This window comes from Lampetra planeri, chromosome 46 (assembly GCF_965212315.1).
Source record: "Lampetra planeri chromosome 46, kcLamPlan1.2.h2, whole genome shotgun sequence".
NCBI classification, from domain to species: domain Eukaryota; kingdom Metazoa; phylum Chordata; class Hyperoartia; order Petromyzontiformes; family Petromyzontidae; genus Lampetra; species Lampetra planeri.
In genome coordinates this window covers 7,051,360-7,066,209 of record NC_136152.1, presented here as the reverse complement: position 1 = coordinate 7,066,209, position 14,850 = coordinate 7,051,360, and the positions used below count along the sequence as shown (strand labels likewise).

The 14,850-nt window shown below is 48.5% G+C and overlaps 1 protein-coding gene across 5 annotated transcripts in view; it reads right to left on the bottom strand.

Moving 5' to 3' along the window:
• Positions 1 to 14,850, bottom strand: part of LOC144733367 (phospholipid-transporting ATPase ABCA1-like) — a 77,782-nt gene that overhangs the window by 22,809 nt on the left and 40,123 nt on the right. The window contains exons 19-31 of one of the 5 annotated variants that reach the window (XM_078615245.1): positions 14,180 to 14,360; positions 12,982 to 13,113; positions 11,261 to 11,400; positions 10,733 to 10,870; positions 9,982 to 10,265; positions 8,772 to 8,844; positions 7,776 to 7,978; positions 6,223 to 6,271; positions 5,511 to 5,624; positions 4,427 to 4,456; positions 2,686 to 2,837; positions 1,884 to 2,008; positions 495 to 593 (exon numbers count right to left, since the gene is read on the bottom strand). In XM_078615245.1, coding sequence (XP_078471371.1) covers positions 495 to 593; positions 1,884 to 2,008; positions 2,686 to 2,837; positions 4,427 to 4,456; positions 5,511 to 5,624; positions 6,223 to 6,271; positions 7,776 to 7,978; positions 8,772 to 8,844; positions 9,982 to 10,265; positions 10,733 to 10,870; positions 11,261 to 11,400; positions 12,982 to 13,113; positions 14,180 to 14,360 — 1,720 coding nt within the window. The remainder of the gene's footprint in view (positions 1 to 494; positions 594 to 1,883; positions 2,009 to 2,685; positions 2,838 to 4,426; positions 4,457 to 5,510; positions 5,625 to 6,222; positions 6,272 to 7,775; positions 7,979 to 8,771; positions 8,845 to 9,981; positions 10,266 to 10,732; positions 10,871 to 11,260; positions 11,401 to 12,981; positions 13,114 to 14,179; positions 14,361 to 14,850) is intronic. The other 4 variants (XM_078615246.1, XM_078615247.1, XM_078615248.1 and 1 more) reach the window with 4 other exon arrangements.

Here is a 14,850-nt window from a genome sequence, read left to right as displayed (position 1 = left end):
CCGGCACTCGCCGATTCGCTCCAGTTCACTCGCCTATCGTCAGCCTCACTCTTACAATAGTAATAATAATAATAGTTTACACTTCTAAAGCGCATTTCAGCCAGAGGTCACAAGGCACTATATAAAACACACATACACACAAGTTCACGCCAAAAGCCCTCATAAGTGAGTTGCATCTCAAGGCACAATTTGAATGAAGCAAGCGAGGAGTCAACGGAACGAGCATCCAGTGGAAGCCTGAAGCCTATACGAGAAAAGACCCGTTCGCCCATCATTGTTACAGAGATGTAACCTCAGCACACACAACAGGCCACACTGCAAAACCATCATTGAGGGCATTGTAGGGTGAGGAGAAAATTATTGACCACGACTCAAAACCGGACCGGCAGCCAATGGAGGAGACGCCAGCGCAGGTTGTCGTACATTCAGCAACAGGCGTGTGCGTGAAAATTCTCCACTGGCAAAAATAAACGGAGGTTCGACATGCAACTCACGGGATGGATTCTCCGTTCATGCAGCGCGTGCCGAAGCCCGGTTTGTTGAGCAGCGCGTCGTACAGGGAGTTCGTTTTCACGTTCTCTGGAGCGTCATTACTGCAACGTCACGCACACACAAAGCCCCGTGAGGGCGATTAACACACCGAGCACTTGGGCCACCATGCGATACGCGGCGTTGAGAGGCTCATACTGACGCAAACTCCGTGAACCCGTTGTAATTTCGTTATTATTTAGGCGATATCTGAAAGTGAGCACAAGGCCACCACTAGCCAAGCACGATCGCTGAACCCTTGCCGCCCTTGGATGTTGTCAGTCCGCCACGCTTTCTGACAATTTGAAACCTTGTACTCTCTACTTTTTGGACATTATTGTCTCATAAAAAAAGAATCACATTTATTGAAAGTAAAAAAAGCATGCAAGTATGTGCTGCAAATACAAGTCACGATGGTGAAGTAATAGATCAAATGTACGATCAAATTATACAATCACTAACGAAATAATATAATGCAACACAACATTAGGATTAGTGACTTTCATTCAAAAGGTTGGTAACAGGTCCAGAGATGAGAATACAATTGGATTGGGGGTGAGGATTGAGAGAGGTGATGGTGATGAACAACGATAAATATATAATTTTAACCCCCCCCCCCCACCGAAGAACAATTTTCACAAAATCGAATCAAATCATGAGCACATTTGGAAATTGTTTGTTATCGCGCACGACTCTGACGGAGGCGCTATATTTCCCAGACGAGTCACATTTGCAGGAGTTTCACAGTCATGTGGATTTTTCCAAAACACGTTAAGTTTAACACGCAGGCTTTCGCGAGCAATATTATCCATAGTAGAGATTTTTTGGGTTAGATCACGTAAATATACGTGTCGTTAAACCCGCCACCACCCGACACAGCCAATTAGTAATGTTTATCACGTAAACAAAACATGCCAATTCGTTACTAGTATAGTACACCGGTGTGTTTGGGAGAAAACCCACAACATTTACAATTCAAGTATGACGTTTTGCCGGAATTTACAACGAGTCTCATCAGGCGACAGTCAAAGTTGTGGATAAATCCTCCTCCTGTTTTAGTCTTAAATAGAGAGATACATGTGATGGTGTCACTTTCCAAGCAATTTTCAAGTAGGAAAAACTTGGATCGTGATGCGGGCATGCATGGTCTAACTCTTTTTTGGGATTTTTAATGCTTGCTGCGAAGCAGGCAGTGGCGTGGTATTTATGGTTGTTACACCACAGCGTTATTAACCAGGGGGCTAGGCCGCTGGGCTTGAAGAGCGAACCGCTTGCAAGCAGCGGCGAACGCGTAATCCACACGGCCACGGCTGCTGCCCGACCTCTGTAGACGCTGATAGGAGGGAAAGGCCTACCTCAGGAACGTGTACTGCTCTCCGTACATCCAGGGCTGCAGCTGAAGCATTGGGTACTTTCCGAACGGAGGGATGATGAGGCTGAAGACCAGTGCCAAGCAAACGAACACAGCCGGCAAGATGATCTGAAAAATAAATTGAGAACGCAGAACCAATCACCCGTCAAGCCTACACACCAAGTCAGAGTGCATCCCCCAGCGATGTGGTGTTCACCTCAATCAGGGGACCGTAGTATTACAAGTCAGTGGTGGAAATTCCACATTCCTATCGCAGACGCTGGAATTTCCATACAAATGCTAATGTTGACCTTACACAAAGTGGTCCTTCCAACGTGCAGCCCTGTAGTTTAAATTAAATTATTATTTATTTTACAAGGTAAGGCCAACTGAGCTACATAACTATTTTTCAGGAGCGACCTGGCCACAAATGATAGCTCAATGAAGTGGCTTATCATGTGGGAATTTATAGCAGCCAAATACTCCAAACACATGTTTCTAAATGTGGTGGGAAAAACCGAACGACCCGGAGAAAAATCCACGCAACCACGGGGAGAGAAAACATGCAATCTCCAAATATACAGGCGTCAGGGTCGGGTATTAGTTGCTTGCTCACTGCTAGTGGAAGGGTGTCCATCAGTGCAAACTCTGGAGAGACCCCCCACCCCCCACCGAAAAGGAAGGAGAGGACCTTACCCCAATGGTCCAAGATTGGCAGGGGATGAAGAAGAATAAGATGGTGATAGCCCCCTGAGGCAAAAGTGTATTTTGCAGGGGAGACCTGGACCTGAAATCTGAGGCCTTACCTGGGCCACGAATCCCTTGCGGCTGCGACGGGCATGGTGGAAGCGCTTGATGAAGAGGGCCTTGAACTGCAGCAGGATGAGCTGTATGCCGCTGATTTGCTGCGTGCCCTTCCCATCGAGCTCATTCAGCTTCTCCAACTCTCCCAGTTCTGCTGGGGCGGAAGGGAGGGCGTAAAAAATATATTATGAAAAACCAAAACAAGCAAAAGCAAGGCTCTGCTGCTATTACTGCTTTTTTTTTGACTTAGGTGTGGTGATGCCGTGTGACATGCAAGGCATGATGGGAAGAGCGAATGGAAACACAATCGTGCCCCTTGCCTGTTTAGAATTCACCTTTTTTGCAAGTACTATAATTCTTACAAATGCAACCTGCATGTACAGGTTGTAAATACGTATATTTACTGTTTCTGGCACTCAACTTAACACCGTTCGTTAATTGAGAGAGACGTATTAAATGTATGAGTCAAGCCGATGCTTGTGTCAAGGGCTTTTTAAATATAAGGGAGATGATAAAATATTTTTTCCGAAATATAACCAATAAAACATCGACTTTACGTCGGTTGCCAACTGCGAACGGTGGATGTGGGGGTGGCGACGGTAAAAGTGCCATAGCAGTGTCAAATGTCAGAGAAATGAATGGGCTCCCAGCAAAATTCGGGTTTGTCAACACACAATGGCATTCAATTGCATTGGCGTGCAGGAGTTGACTAATTCGTGTATTTAAGCAGCTCTTCATCATTTATACATTCAAACCAGCAAGAGGGTGATGCGGGATTTTTTTTCAAATGATTATTTTTCAAATGGAGTAGCAATTTCCAGCCGAGACAATTCATGAACTCGTGGAGAGGATTAATCATTAATTAATTATATCCCCACAGGTTATTTTTAAATCATTGCCATTCATCATTTTGTAAAGCACATCAGGGGTCACAACCAGGCTTGCTGCGCTATCATCTTTGCGATAGGATTTTAAAATTGACGATATGACGATCATCATGCTATCAATTTCCCCAAACTTGGTTATTTACATTTCACATTTGTATAGTTTTTTTTGTACTTGGCTTTACTTCCATGAGCCTGACGTAAGCAGTTGTAATCATTGCACTCTGTTACACTTAAAATGGACCGATATTGTCAGTTATACTAAAATCAACAGAATAATTTCAATGAACTACAAAAATAATAGTTAATGTCCGCTGCGAAGCAGGTGGCACATGATATTTATGGTTAATACACCACCACTGAAGGTCATATAATCGCCATGCCCTTAATGATTCTGGAAATATATATTTTTAAAGCATTGATTGAACGTATAACAGCCATACATTCACAACTTTAGTTACCGAGTTTGCTATTTTGTCAATGCAATAAAACGTTTAAGGAAGGTTAAATCGGCTAAAAATAATCACGCTGTAAGGATCGTTGCAAAAACAGACGCTACAAATTACCGTGGCTCTCATATATTATATACGTCGTGTAAACATGTTTGCGGCAACCCCCGCTACAACACAACCCAGCACACAACAACAGCAGCGTGCAACAAAAGCATTCGACACGACTGCACCCGAGACGTAGCCGATTTACAGATTTCAGCCAATGAATGGTATTGTAGAAATTCGTGGATATTTTTTGCTAAAATATTTAATTTAAAAAACACACAACACATTTTTTTAAATCAAAGTCAGCGATAGGCCACGAAGAGGTAATTTCAAAGGAGGCATTAAGAATGAACTCGATATACCTTTCTTCCAGAGCTCTGGGATTCTGTATCCTTTAGGCATGCATGTGTTTAAAAAAGGGGCAGTAGTTGAAACGCACAGCACACCATAACGTTAATTTCACACACACAACGCACAATCACACAACGCGCACACACACAACGTGCACGCACACAATGTACACACACACAGAACACACACACAACGTACACACACACACACAACGCACAATCACACAACGTACACACACACAACGTGCACACGCAGCAACGTGCACACACACAACGTGCACACATACAACGTACACACACACAACGCACAATCACACAACGCGCACACACACAACGTACATACACACACAGAACACATACACAACGTACACACACACACAACGTACACACACAACATGCACACACACATAACGTAACAGCTCAGCGTCATCAGTCAAAAGCAATATCTAAGTAGACATCCACCACGGTGTCACCCAGATTAAATGTTGAATTCTACTTATTATTAGACAGTCGTTTGAACTGCATAGTTTGTATTTCCGTTTCACCGCGCGTTCCAGCACATTTTTACGTGTGTTTAGCTAAGTACGGTGTGAAAGATATTGAACATATATACAAACATACATTAAAAATTCGTCCGATAGTTGGATTTCTAATAAAAAAAACTATAAACTATTTTTTATTTTACCAGGTAAGGCCCACCAAGCTACGTAGCTCTTTTTCAGAAGCGACCTGGCCACAAATGATAGCTCAACGAAGTGGCTTATCATCACGTGGAAATTTATAGCAGCCAAATACTCATCTTCATCATCATCAACACTCCATATCAATACCACGCCTCCCACGTAGTACACCTCGGGGCGGCCTGCGGCAGGGGAACACCCTGGCTGGCAGCTGTCCCTGTGTGCCACAAGGCGGAACGCAGGACCGATGAACGAGCGGGCACTGGGTAAAAGTGTTACCGGGGAGAGCCCCGGTAACACCAAATTGAAGAAAATCGCGAGCAGTTTTTATTTGGACAAAGACGGCGGAGAATTGATTCTCTCGCCTAAACCCGAGAGGCTTTTGTGAGCCAACAGGCGAGGGGAGTGCAAAGCACCTTGAAACACGTTCCTCTCGGCCAGTTCCATGTCCACTTCGGGCTCGGCGTGGGTCGTCAGATGACATCCGGAGAAGCGTATCCTCCTGTGTCTCTTCCTCGGAATCTCCCCGTCTGAAGTGAAACCACGACACGACCATAACCATAATAAATGCTTTACAGCAGGTGTTTTAAATGTTTAAATGCTGAATAAAACATCCGTTGCAAGGCATTGAGTCAGCATTACTTTTGTTAAAACACACAAACAAAATACGCTTTGATTATGTATTATGATTCGCCTACACCAAAGACAGCCTCCTTTATCAAACTAGGTTGAAAACTCATTTCTTTAGAACTGATTATCGTGTTTAGTTTGTTGTCCTTCCCCCGCACGTCCAATGAGCACGGTTGGCTGCATACGGTGCAAAAGAAGTTCAACATACATACATCGTCTCACCGGTGCTATCAACTAAAAGGACGCCAAGAGGCGAACAACACAAGGACGATCCAAACGCCAAGGCATTGATAGCTCGGGTTAAGCAGTTTTATCTATGGGACCCTTATTTTCAGTGTAATCTTTTGATAGAGTACTGCCAAGAAGGGTCCCACAGATAACGACCTTAACCCCAGCTCGGTCGAAACGGCGGAGGTCACATGAGCTGTGCGCGTGCTCGTTGCTGGACTGCTCTGGAATTTCCGCGAAAGGCGCGGCAAAGGCTTTGTTGCGACTCACTGTTTGCGTGACTGTTCGTGGCAGGCTCCTCGGCTACTTTCAGGAAGATCTGCAAGATTGGGAAAGACACAAAGGGTCGTGGGTGAGTGACGCACCACTTGAACGCGCGCGTACTCGTGTGGAACACGCAGCAAGGTGGCAGACAGGAGCGCAAGCGGTGTGGTGCATCTGTAAGGTCGCTCATTCTCCTTTGCTGGCCCCCAAAGTCCAGATCGTAAGACATTCCTCCCCTCCTCTGCCTATGACTGACCGCCTCTTACTCGTTTTCTATTAAATAAATATGCCCACTGTTTCTCAGGAGTGTCTTGAAATACAGTCGAATTTGTACAACATGACAGCGTGGCGTTGGGGAGACACCGTACCTGCTGATGACCAGCTCCGCCAGCTTTTCGTATGTGTGTGTGTGTCTGTATATATATGTGCGTGCGCAAGTATGTACGTGTGCGTGCATGTGTATTTTTAGGTGTCTGTACATGTGTAATGCGGGCGTAAACGGCTTCGCGGATATGACGTCATGGGGGGAGGAGTTAGGTCACGTGAGAGAGAGGGGTGAGGTCTTAAGGGAGAGATACCGGAAGAGACGGGGGAGTGTGGGAGACAGAGTTAGAGTGAGGCCACGCAGGGCGGAGGTCGAGGAGTGGCGAGATCGCCACATACACGGAGGGTAAGACTTGGCACCGTCGGCCAGCGGTGACCAAGCACGGAGGAACGACGGGCAGCGGTGGAGCTGCAGTGAGGGCAGCGGTGGAGCTGCAGTGAGGGCAGCCGGAGGACTGCACAGGGGCTCTGCAGCGGAGCTGCAGAGGTGTGGAGGCTACGGGAGTGAGAGCAGCTATGGAGCTGCCAAGGGGAGAGCTCTAAGCGAGGGCCGTGCGGGAAAAGTGTAAGAACCCGAATAAAGGACGACGGAGACAGAACCAGGATCGAGTCCCTTATTACACATGTGCACGTGTCTGTACTTGTGTGTGTGTGTGCGTGTCTGTATATATTCCACGTGGGGCACAGCTGGTGCATCATTCAGTACAACCCATGGGACCTGGGTTTGTCCCATGATATCCTGCCAGCAGCGAGCCTTCGACACTTCATGTGGCGTCAAAGTGCACTTGGCCTGGCACAGGCACCGTGGTGACGTCACCGTCACTTTGTGGCAAATGGCGTGTATTGTTTTTGGTCTGTATGTGTATGTATGTGTATGACTGTTCGTGTGTGGGGAGCGGTAGTCTAGCGGCTAGCACGGTGTGCTATGAACCCGGTGACCCGAGTTCGATTCCCGCTCACGATCAACACCAGTGACGATTATCTGGACCGGTCTTGGCACTCTACTAGGTCGACTCAGCCTCAAATGAGTACCTGGTGTGGTGTATAAACACCGCCACTGGGGAGACAAAGGCAGCCAGGCGTGGTGTTGGCCACCCACCCCCTCGTGTGCCGTGCCAGTCTTCATTATGCACTAGCTAATAGCACTTGCTCCAACAGTCTGTTCAGGCTACACGGGGGATCTTTGTCTTTGTACGTGCGTGCGTCTGTAAGTGCGTGCGCGCGCTCGTTCCAACCTCCTCGAGCGTGGTGTCCGAGACGCCGTAGCTCGAGACGCCGAGCTCCGCCAGCTTCTCGTCCAGCTCCTTGAAGAGCAGCGCGAAGCTGCCGTCCTTGGCGCCGTGGGAGGGGAGCAAGTAGGTCAGCTCCTGCCCAAAGTTCTCGATGAGCCGGGCGTCCGGCACGTGTTGCTGCAGCAGCCGCGTCACAGAGCTCACGTCTGCACACCGCACGGCAACACCACCATCACCACCGGAGATCCAAGTCGCGTCGCTTAAAGGGAAGCAGTGCCACTGAAAACGTGAGTTTTAAAACTTGTGATTGGCAGTGTGGAGCACGTGTGTTGAAATTATTCTACAAGCACAAAGGTGATAAACGGGTTCTGAATTTGAGTGATTGGCCACTTGAACTGCATTGGAATTAAAAAGGGCAATGGTGGTGATTATGAAGTTACAGATGCTGGGTAAAATGTTGCATCACAGGACTCTGAGAGATGCCCATGGCAAGGGGAGGCCTTTACCAAAAAGTGGATTGATCATGGATGATGATGATGATGATAATATGATAGTTAATGACAAAATGTGAATTGAAGTTACTGTAATTGTAAAGAAAACCGAAGCAACTGGATGTGCAGTGGCCTGTATTCATGAATGGCGTTGAACGTTTAGACAGAGCGCCTCTGGGTGGAACGTACAATGGCAACTCCACCATCAGTCTCATTTGTCTCTACGCACCGCAGTCATCATAGTCATGATCATCAGCCATGATCATCAGCCATGCTCTATCCACTGCTGGGAGCTGTGGCAATCCATTACAGACAATTATGTTTGTTGTGCCACCTTACAAAAGAGGCGGTTCGAAGTGTCGAGTCAGGATGTGAAGGGCTGTGCAGTGGATGGGGGATCTGACGGTCCCAGGAGAGGAATTCATGGTCAGAAGAAGAGGGAATGCAGACCCCCCCCCCCCCCCCACAAGTGGGGATAATTCAAGAAGAAGGACGGCTCTGTACTAACCTGCGATCGAGTCGGGGTTGGATTCATCGCTTCCGAATCCTTCGTCTGAGCTGCTCGCTGAGTGGCGATCATCCTGCATCGAGTAGAGATTGACAAACGTGGCAATGAAAACGATTAAAGGAAACGGAGCGAGCCCCGTTCACTCTCCCATGGCCTCTCTCTCTCTCCATCAGGCCGGTAAGAAAGTGCAGCAATATCTCTCATGGCTTCATCATGATATTGCTCATACGACACAAGAGCACAATGCATTTAACCATTACAGAAACGGTATCATGCAGACGTGAAGTGCATTCTCAATCTACTGATGGATGATGGCCACCCCACGCCATGCGGATCGTGGGTGTTACTCGACCATAAAAAATAGCGCCTGGAAGTAGTTATGACAGAACTACTGTAAAGTATCTCTGGTCCACATAGTAGAGGAAAGCTCTAAACATAAAACTTACTCTTCTTGGTTCTTTCGGTAAAGTCACGTAGAAGGGAAGTAATAAAATAATAAAAATAAAACATAATAAAATTATTTTTATCATTTTATTACTTCCCTTCTACGTGACTTTACCGAAAGAACCAAGAAGATGAATCCCTGCAGTCACGAAAGCTTTAAATCGAAATAAAACTTACTAATGCATTATCTTAAAACTTAACAATCCGAAAAACAAAACCCACACCTTAACACAGTATCTCCTCACTCTAGCTAGCATTTGGCAGCTTCAAGGGCGGGCCCTTGCCAAAGAGGTGAAACTCCACATTCCCAGGACGTGAACCAACCGGCGGCACTCGAATAAGATAACAACAATAAAAAAGAAACTCCGTTTTGCAAAGAGCCTTTTCGAAAAGTTAATCTCGAAGCACTGTATAACAGATGTAAAGAAATCTTGTAAAAATAAAACACTGACACACCAGTAAAAACCCAATCACAATACAGTACAAAAAAACATCTCAAAATATGAAATAAAAACACAGACAACTGACTATCGGTGGAACCCAGGGAAGCTACTGCTGTAAAAACTTGTTTAAAACGTATACATGTCACAACCTCCAGCAAATTGTGCCCATCGCGCCCGCGACCCCGTACCACTCTTGTCCCCGCAGCGCAAGCGAAGTGTCAAAGCGGCGGCGGCTGCCGGCAGCGGAGAGAGAGGTGGCCGTTGGGGAGGAGGGGGTGGGGGCGGCAAGCGGCAGTGGAAACCGCGTGTCACGGTGCGCGTACATCGGGGGCCTGCCTGCCGTGCCACACCTGCATGAGCAGGCTGCGCGTGCGCTCCGTGAAGCTGCTGTCAGCCTCGAAGCGCGCCAGCCCGGCCAGGCAGCTCGAGTTGCTCCCGCCGCTGCCGCTGCGCTTCACCATGGTGAGGTAGTAGCCGGCGCCGAAGGCGTTCTTCAGGAAGAGCGACGAGCCGCAGCAGCGGAGGCGGCCGTGGGAGATGATGGCGATGCGGTCGCCCAGGAGGTCCGCCTCGTCCATGTGGTGCGTGGACAGGATGATGGTGCGGCCTGCACGTGGCCAGGGGGTGGAGGGGAGCACGGCGGTGGTGGGGGGGGGGTATAGGGAGCATGGACGGGGGGGGGGACACACAGGAGAGACGTGGAGAGATATCAAGACAATGGGGAGATGTGGGGGGGACACGGGAGAGACGTGGGGGAGACGTGGGGGAGAAACAGGGGGGACATGGGGGAGACACAGGGAAGACATGGGGTAGACGCGGGGGAGACTCTGGGAAGACACGTGGGAGACATGGTGTATGCAGGTAAAATATGAGACGAGAGGAAGAACTCAGGGGGGACATGGTGGAGATGCAGAGGGATTCCAAATGCCGCGGCAGGCATGGTGCTGGCCACCCACCCCCTCGTGTGCCGTGCCAGGCTTCATAGGTGCTCGCTAACAGCACTTTCCCCAACAGCCTGTTCAAGGCTACATGGGGGATCTTTATCGGTGTGTGCGTGGAGCGCGAGCGCCGTACCGTGCCGGTACTTGAGCAGGAGGTTCCAGATGCCGCGGCGGGCGTAGGGGTCGACGCCGGCCGTGGGCTCGTCCAGGAACACGACCTTGGAGCCGCCCACGAACGCGATGCCGATGGACAGCTTCCTCTGCATGCCGCCTGCCAGTGGGCAAAGGAGCGTCGTGAACGTCCACGTCTCACACCGCACTGACACGGTCGAGGGATCGGACACCACAATCGCATTGGGGCGAGCGATGCTGCGATCGCGGGAAGGGCCTCCCCTGCAGGAGGGAACCCCGTGGGGAATGAGCGGGTCTCTATTCACACGGCTGTTGTTATGAACCCGAAAACGTCAGGGAACGTCGTGTGAAAAACAGCACGACCCAAAAAATCACATTGGCACAGTAACACGACCCCTGAAAATCCGTACGAACAGGTCAGTGGCCCCCTGCGTTGTCACATCCATCCGCTATAGGCCCATCGGTCAGCCCAGCAGGCTGGGAGTTTCACAGGGACGTCGTGTGACCTCTGCATTGTACGTCTGCTCACCCGAGAGGCTCTTGGAGATGTCGCTTCTCTTGTGGGCAAGGTCCACGTCCTGGATCATCTGTTCGATCTCCTGCTTTGCTTCCTGCTCGGAGCGACCCTTCAGCCGGGCATAAAACCAGATGTGCTCCTCCACCGTCAATCTGTCGGCGGGGAGAGGAGCGGCAAGCACCACTCGAGTGAATCAAATTCGTAAAACGATAAATAAGATACTGTTAAAAAACAATTGCACTCTCGATTGTGCTACTGGTGGAGCTATGCACTTTTAAATCCAGATTGAAAACTCGCTTCTTTAGAACTGCTTTTTGTGTTGCCCTTCCCCCGCACCTCCGATGAGCACGGTTGGCTAGGTATGGTGCGAAAGAAGTTCAAGAAACTTACGTACATGCACCACGAGGACAATAATCTGCTGGGAAATCTTTCAGAGTAGAGAGAATGACCCATGGTAGCAGAAAATGTGCAGCTGCTTCTGGGATACCTCTACATGACCTCCGATCCACAGAACAAGGAGCAGCAGCACTTCCCCTACCCACCCTGCTATGTCAAATGTGTAATTCTTAGAGTTGGTCATTAAACTAAACTATTTTTTATTTTACCAGGTAAGGCCCACTGAGCTATGTAGCTCTATTTCAGAAGTCAAGGACTCTGTCCACGTGATGTTGATTCTAAATGTGGAGGGAAACACCGAAGGACTCGGAGAAAAATCCTCGCGACCATGGGGAGAGAGAGACATGCAAACTCCAAATATACAGCCATCAGGGTTGGGGTTGAACCTACGACCTCCTGTATACCAGGCGAAGTAGTTAACATTGAACCACTTTCGAACCCCGGTTACCTTTCCAACTGTATGGTAAAAAATAGTCCTGGTCAAGGTGGTCTGGCAACAATGGTCACGGCTTTATTAACGAAAAGCCAGAACAATGAACTATGCACTTTTAAATCATCTACATTGAAAACTCATTTGTTTAGAACTGCTCTTTGAACGACTTTCACTGTCTTCTGCCGCGAATGACCCTCGTTGCTTCTGATAATTGAAGTCGTCTTTAAGTTTAGATCTTTACCACATATCTTGGTCTGATTCTCTTACCTCCTATTTTCCTCAAAATAGACCAAACTTACATCGTGATAATCTATGTTGTCAAAACTAGCCTGGATCTAGGGCCCAGTTGTCAATCCGCTGCTGGATGAGAGCCTCCGCCACACCGTTCCCGGGTTGCGTGGGTTCATTTCACCGCACGTCACCACGGCGTAACCGTGAGCCAGTGCCGGATTATCCTAGTAGCACAAGTAGCTACATTTGCTATGGGCCCCGTACTTTCAAGGGCCCCGCACTAAATGCTTTCAAGCTATCAATTCCGGTTCAGTGATTCTGCACTTACTCTATTACTATAGTACTATACTGCCTTCAATTTTTATGAACGACTGGGTGTTTAAGGTTAGTGATTTGTCATATTATCTGGCTGTATAGCAAATGAAAAAATACAAATACTTTACTATGCAAGTTAAAATTTTGTGTTTTAATATTTAAGTGTCTTTTTTAATTTAGGGCCCCTTTATAACATATGCTACAGGCCCCGCACTAGCTTAATCCGGCACTGCCGTGAGCAGCCTATAAATCCCGTTTTTACGCATTGATGAACACTCTCCAAGCTTTAATCTTCTTAGCTTCCCAGACCTGACATGATCGGGCATGTTCCGGTGAAACGAATGGGGCATGAACTCACTGGTCAAAGAGCACGTTGTACTGGGGGCACACGCCCAGGTTCTTGCGGATTTTATCGATGTCCGTCCGGATGTCTCTGCCGAGGATGTACGCCGTGCCGGCCGTTGGAGGGAACAGCCCGGTCAGGATCGACCTGACGACAGTACGGACAAAATACAGACACGCGTGAGCATTTTGTTAGTCCACTGCTGGATGAGGGCCTCCTCCCCAGCGGCGTGCGTGCAGGTTGTGTGGGTCGTTCAACCGGACTTGACTGCCGATAATTATCAGCGTGGTTTTGAGAAGGCAGGTAGCCAAGTGCGGTAGAACAACGGATTTTGCCGCACTGCCCTCTGCTGCCCACAACGCAGCCCGGCAGCAGCAGCAGCAGCAACAGCAGCAGCAGCCAATAGCAACTTGGCATGCATGGTGGTCGCCCACTCAAGCACTATCCAGGCTAAAACGCAGCTTAGCTTCCAATATCTAATGAGACTGGGTGATTTGGCTACAGCTCGGCTTGCTTGAGTGAAAATGTACTTGTACACGCTGAATATAACTTGTTGTTTTCCAAGACGGAACATGCCAGATAAACATTTACTCCCTCTGTGAGAAAGAATAAGGTTAGTGCTACTGTGCAGTTTTATCCAACCTATTGATTTTTCAAACAAGTTTCGACTGAACAAATGGAACTTTATCCAACGTGAAAAGCGGATGTGGTTTACCTCGTATCTGTGTCCCCTATCTCCGCTCGTTTTCTGAGCCCTCACACAATTGTCAGTGCCCTCTCACAGCTTTGCGGCCCTGGACAACTGCCCTAAAATCATTTAAACCATAAACAATTTTTTTAATTTACCAGGTAAGACCCACTTAGCTACATAGCTCTTTTTCAGAAGTTACCTGGTCACAAATAATAGCTCAACTATGTGGCTTATCACGAGGAAATGTATAGCAGGATCCAAATACTCTAAACGCATGTTTTAAAATGAGAAGGGAAAAACCGGAGGACCCGGAGAAAAATCCACGCGACCACGGGGAGTGACAGACACGCAAACTCAAAATATACAGCAGGCATCAGGGGTTGGGATAAAACCCACGACCTCTCCTGTACACCAGGCGAGGTAGTTAACATGTCGCCACCGCGGCAGGGAGTGGTCGTGGAGGGGTGGGGGGAGGGTTGCATGACGTGACGTGGTGGCGGTGTGCCGGCCGGCATGACGTACATGGTGGTGGTCTTGCCGGCCCCGTTGTGGCCCAGGAAGGAGGTGATCTGGCCCTGGTAGAAGTTGAGGCTCAGGCCGTCGACGGCGAGCTTCTTGCCCGCATTGTAGATCTTCACCAGGCCCTGGATGGAGACGCCCACGGGCAGGTCGCCCGGCTCGTCCTCCACGAAAATGTTGTCCACTGCAGGGTGAATAAAACAGGGGGCAGTCAACGGCGGGGGTCACCTACGATGGTTGCTGCCGCTCTTGTGCTGTTCCCAATGTCGAAGGCTCCGCCGATCGTCCCTGCTGGCTGCATGTACTGCATGTATGTTGAACTTATTTCGCACTGTATGTAGTCAACCCGTGCTAATTGGAAGTCATCAAAAGGAATTGGAAGAGAAACTTCTGACGTACAGTACGTCATCGGAGTAGGAAAGGGTTAAGGCTTTCCCACCTCTCTTCTGCCTGTGACTGTCTTCTCTAATCTGTATTAATGTCTCACGTATAAAAGTCAGTTTCTTTTCAAAAATAAAAAAGATGTTTTGTCCATCAGCCTTGCGGGCCTTTCTGGTGTGGTGTTTCATATCTGCTTCAGTTCGCGCACCTGTAATGCTGGAGAGCGATCCACAGCGTTTATCAATTCCGTATCATTGGTCGCGAAAGGCTACTCGTTAGGCATCTGTATATAT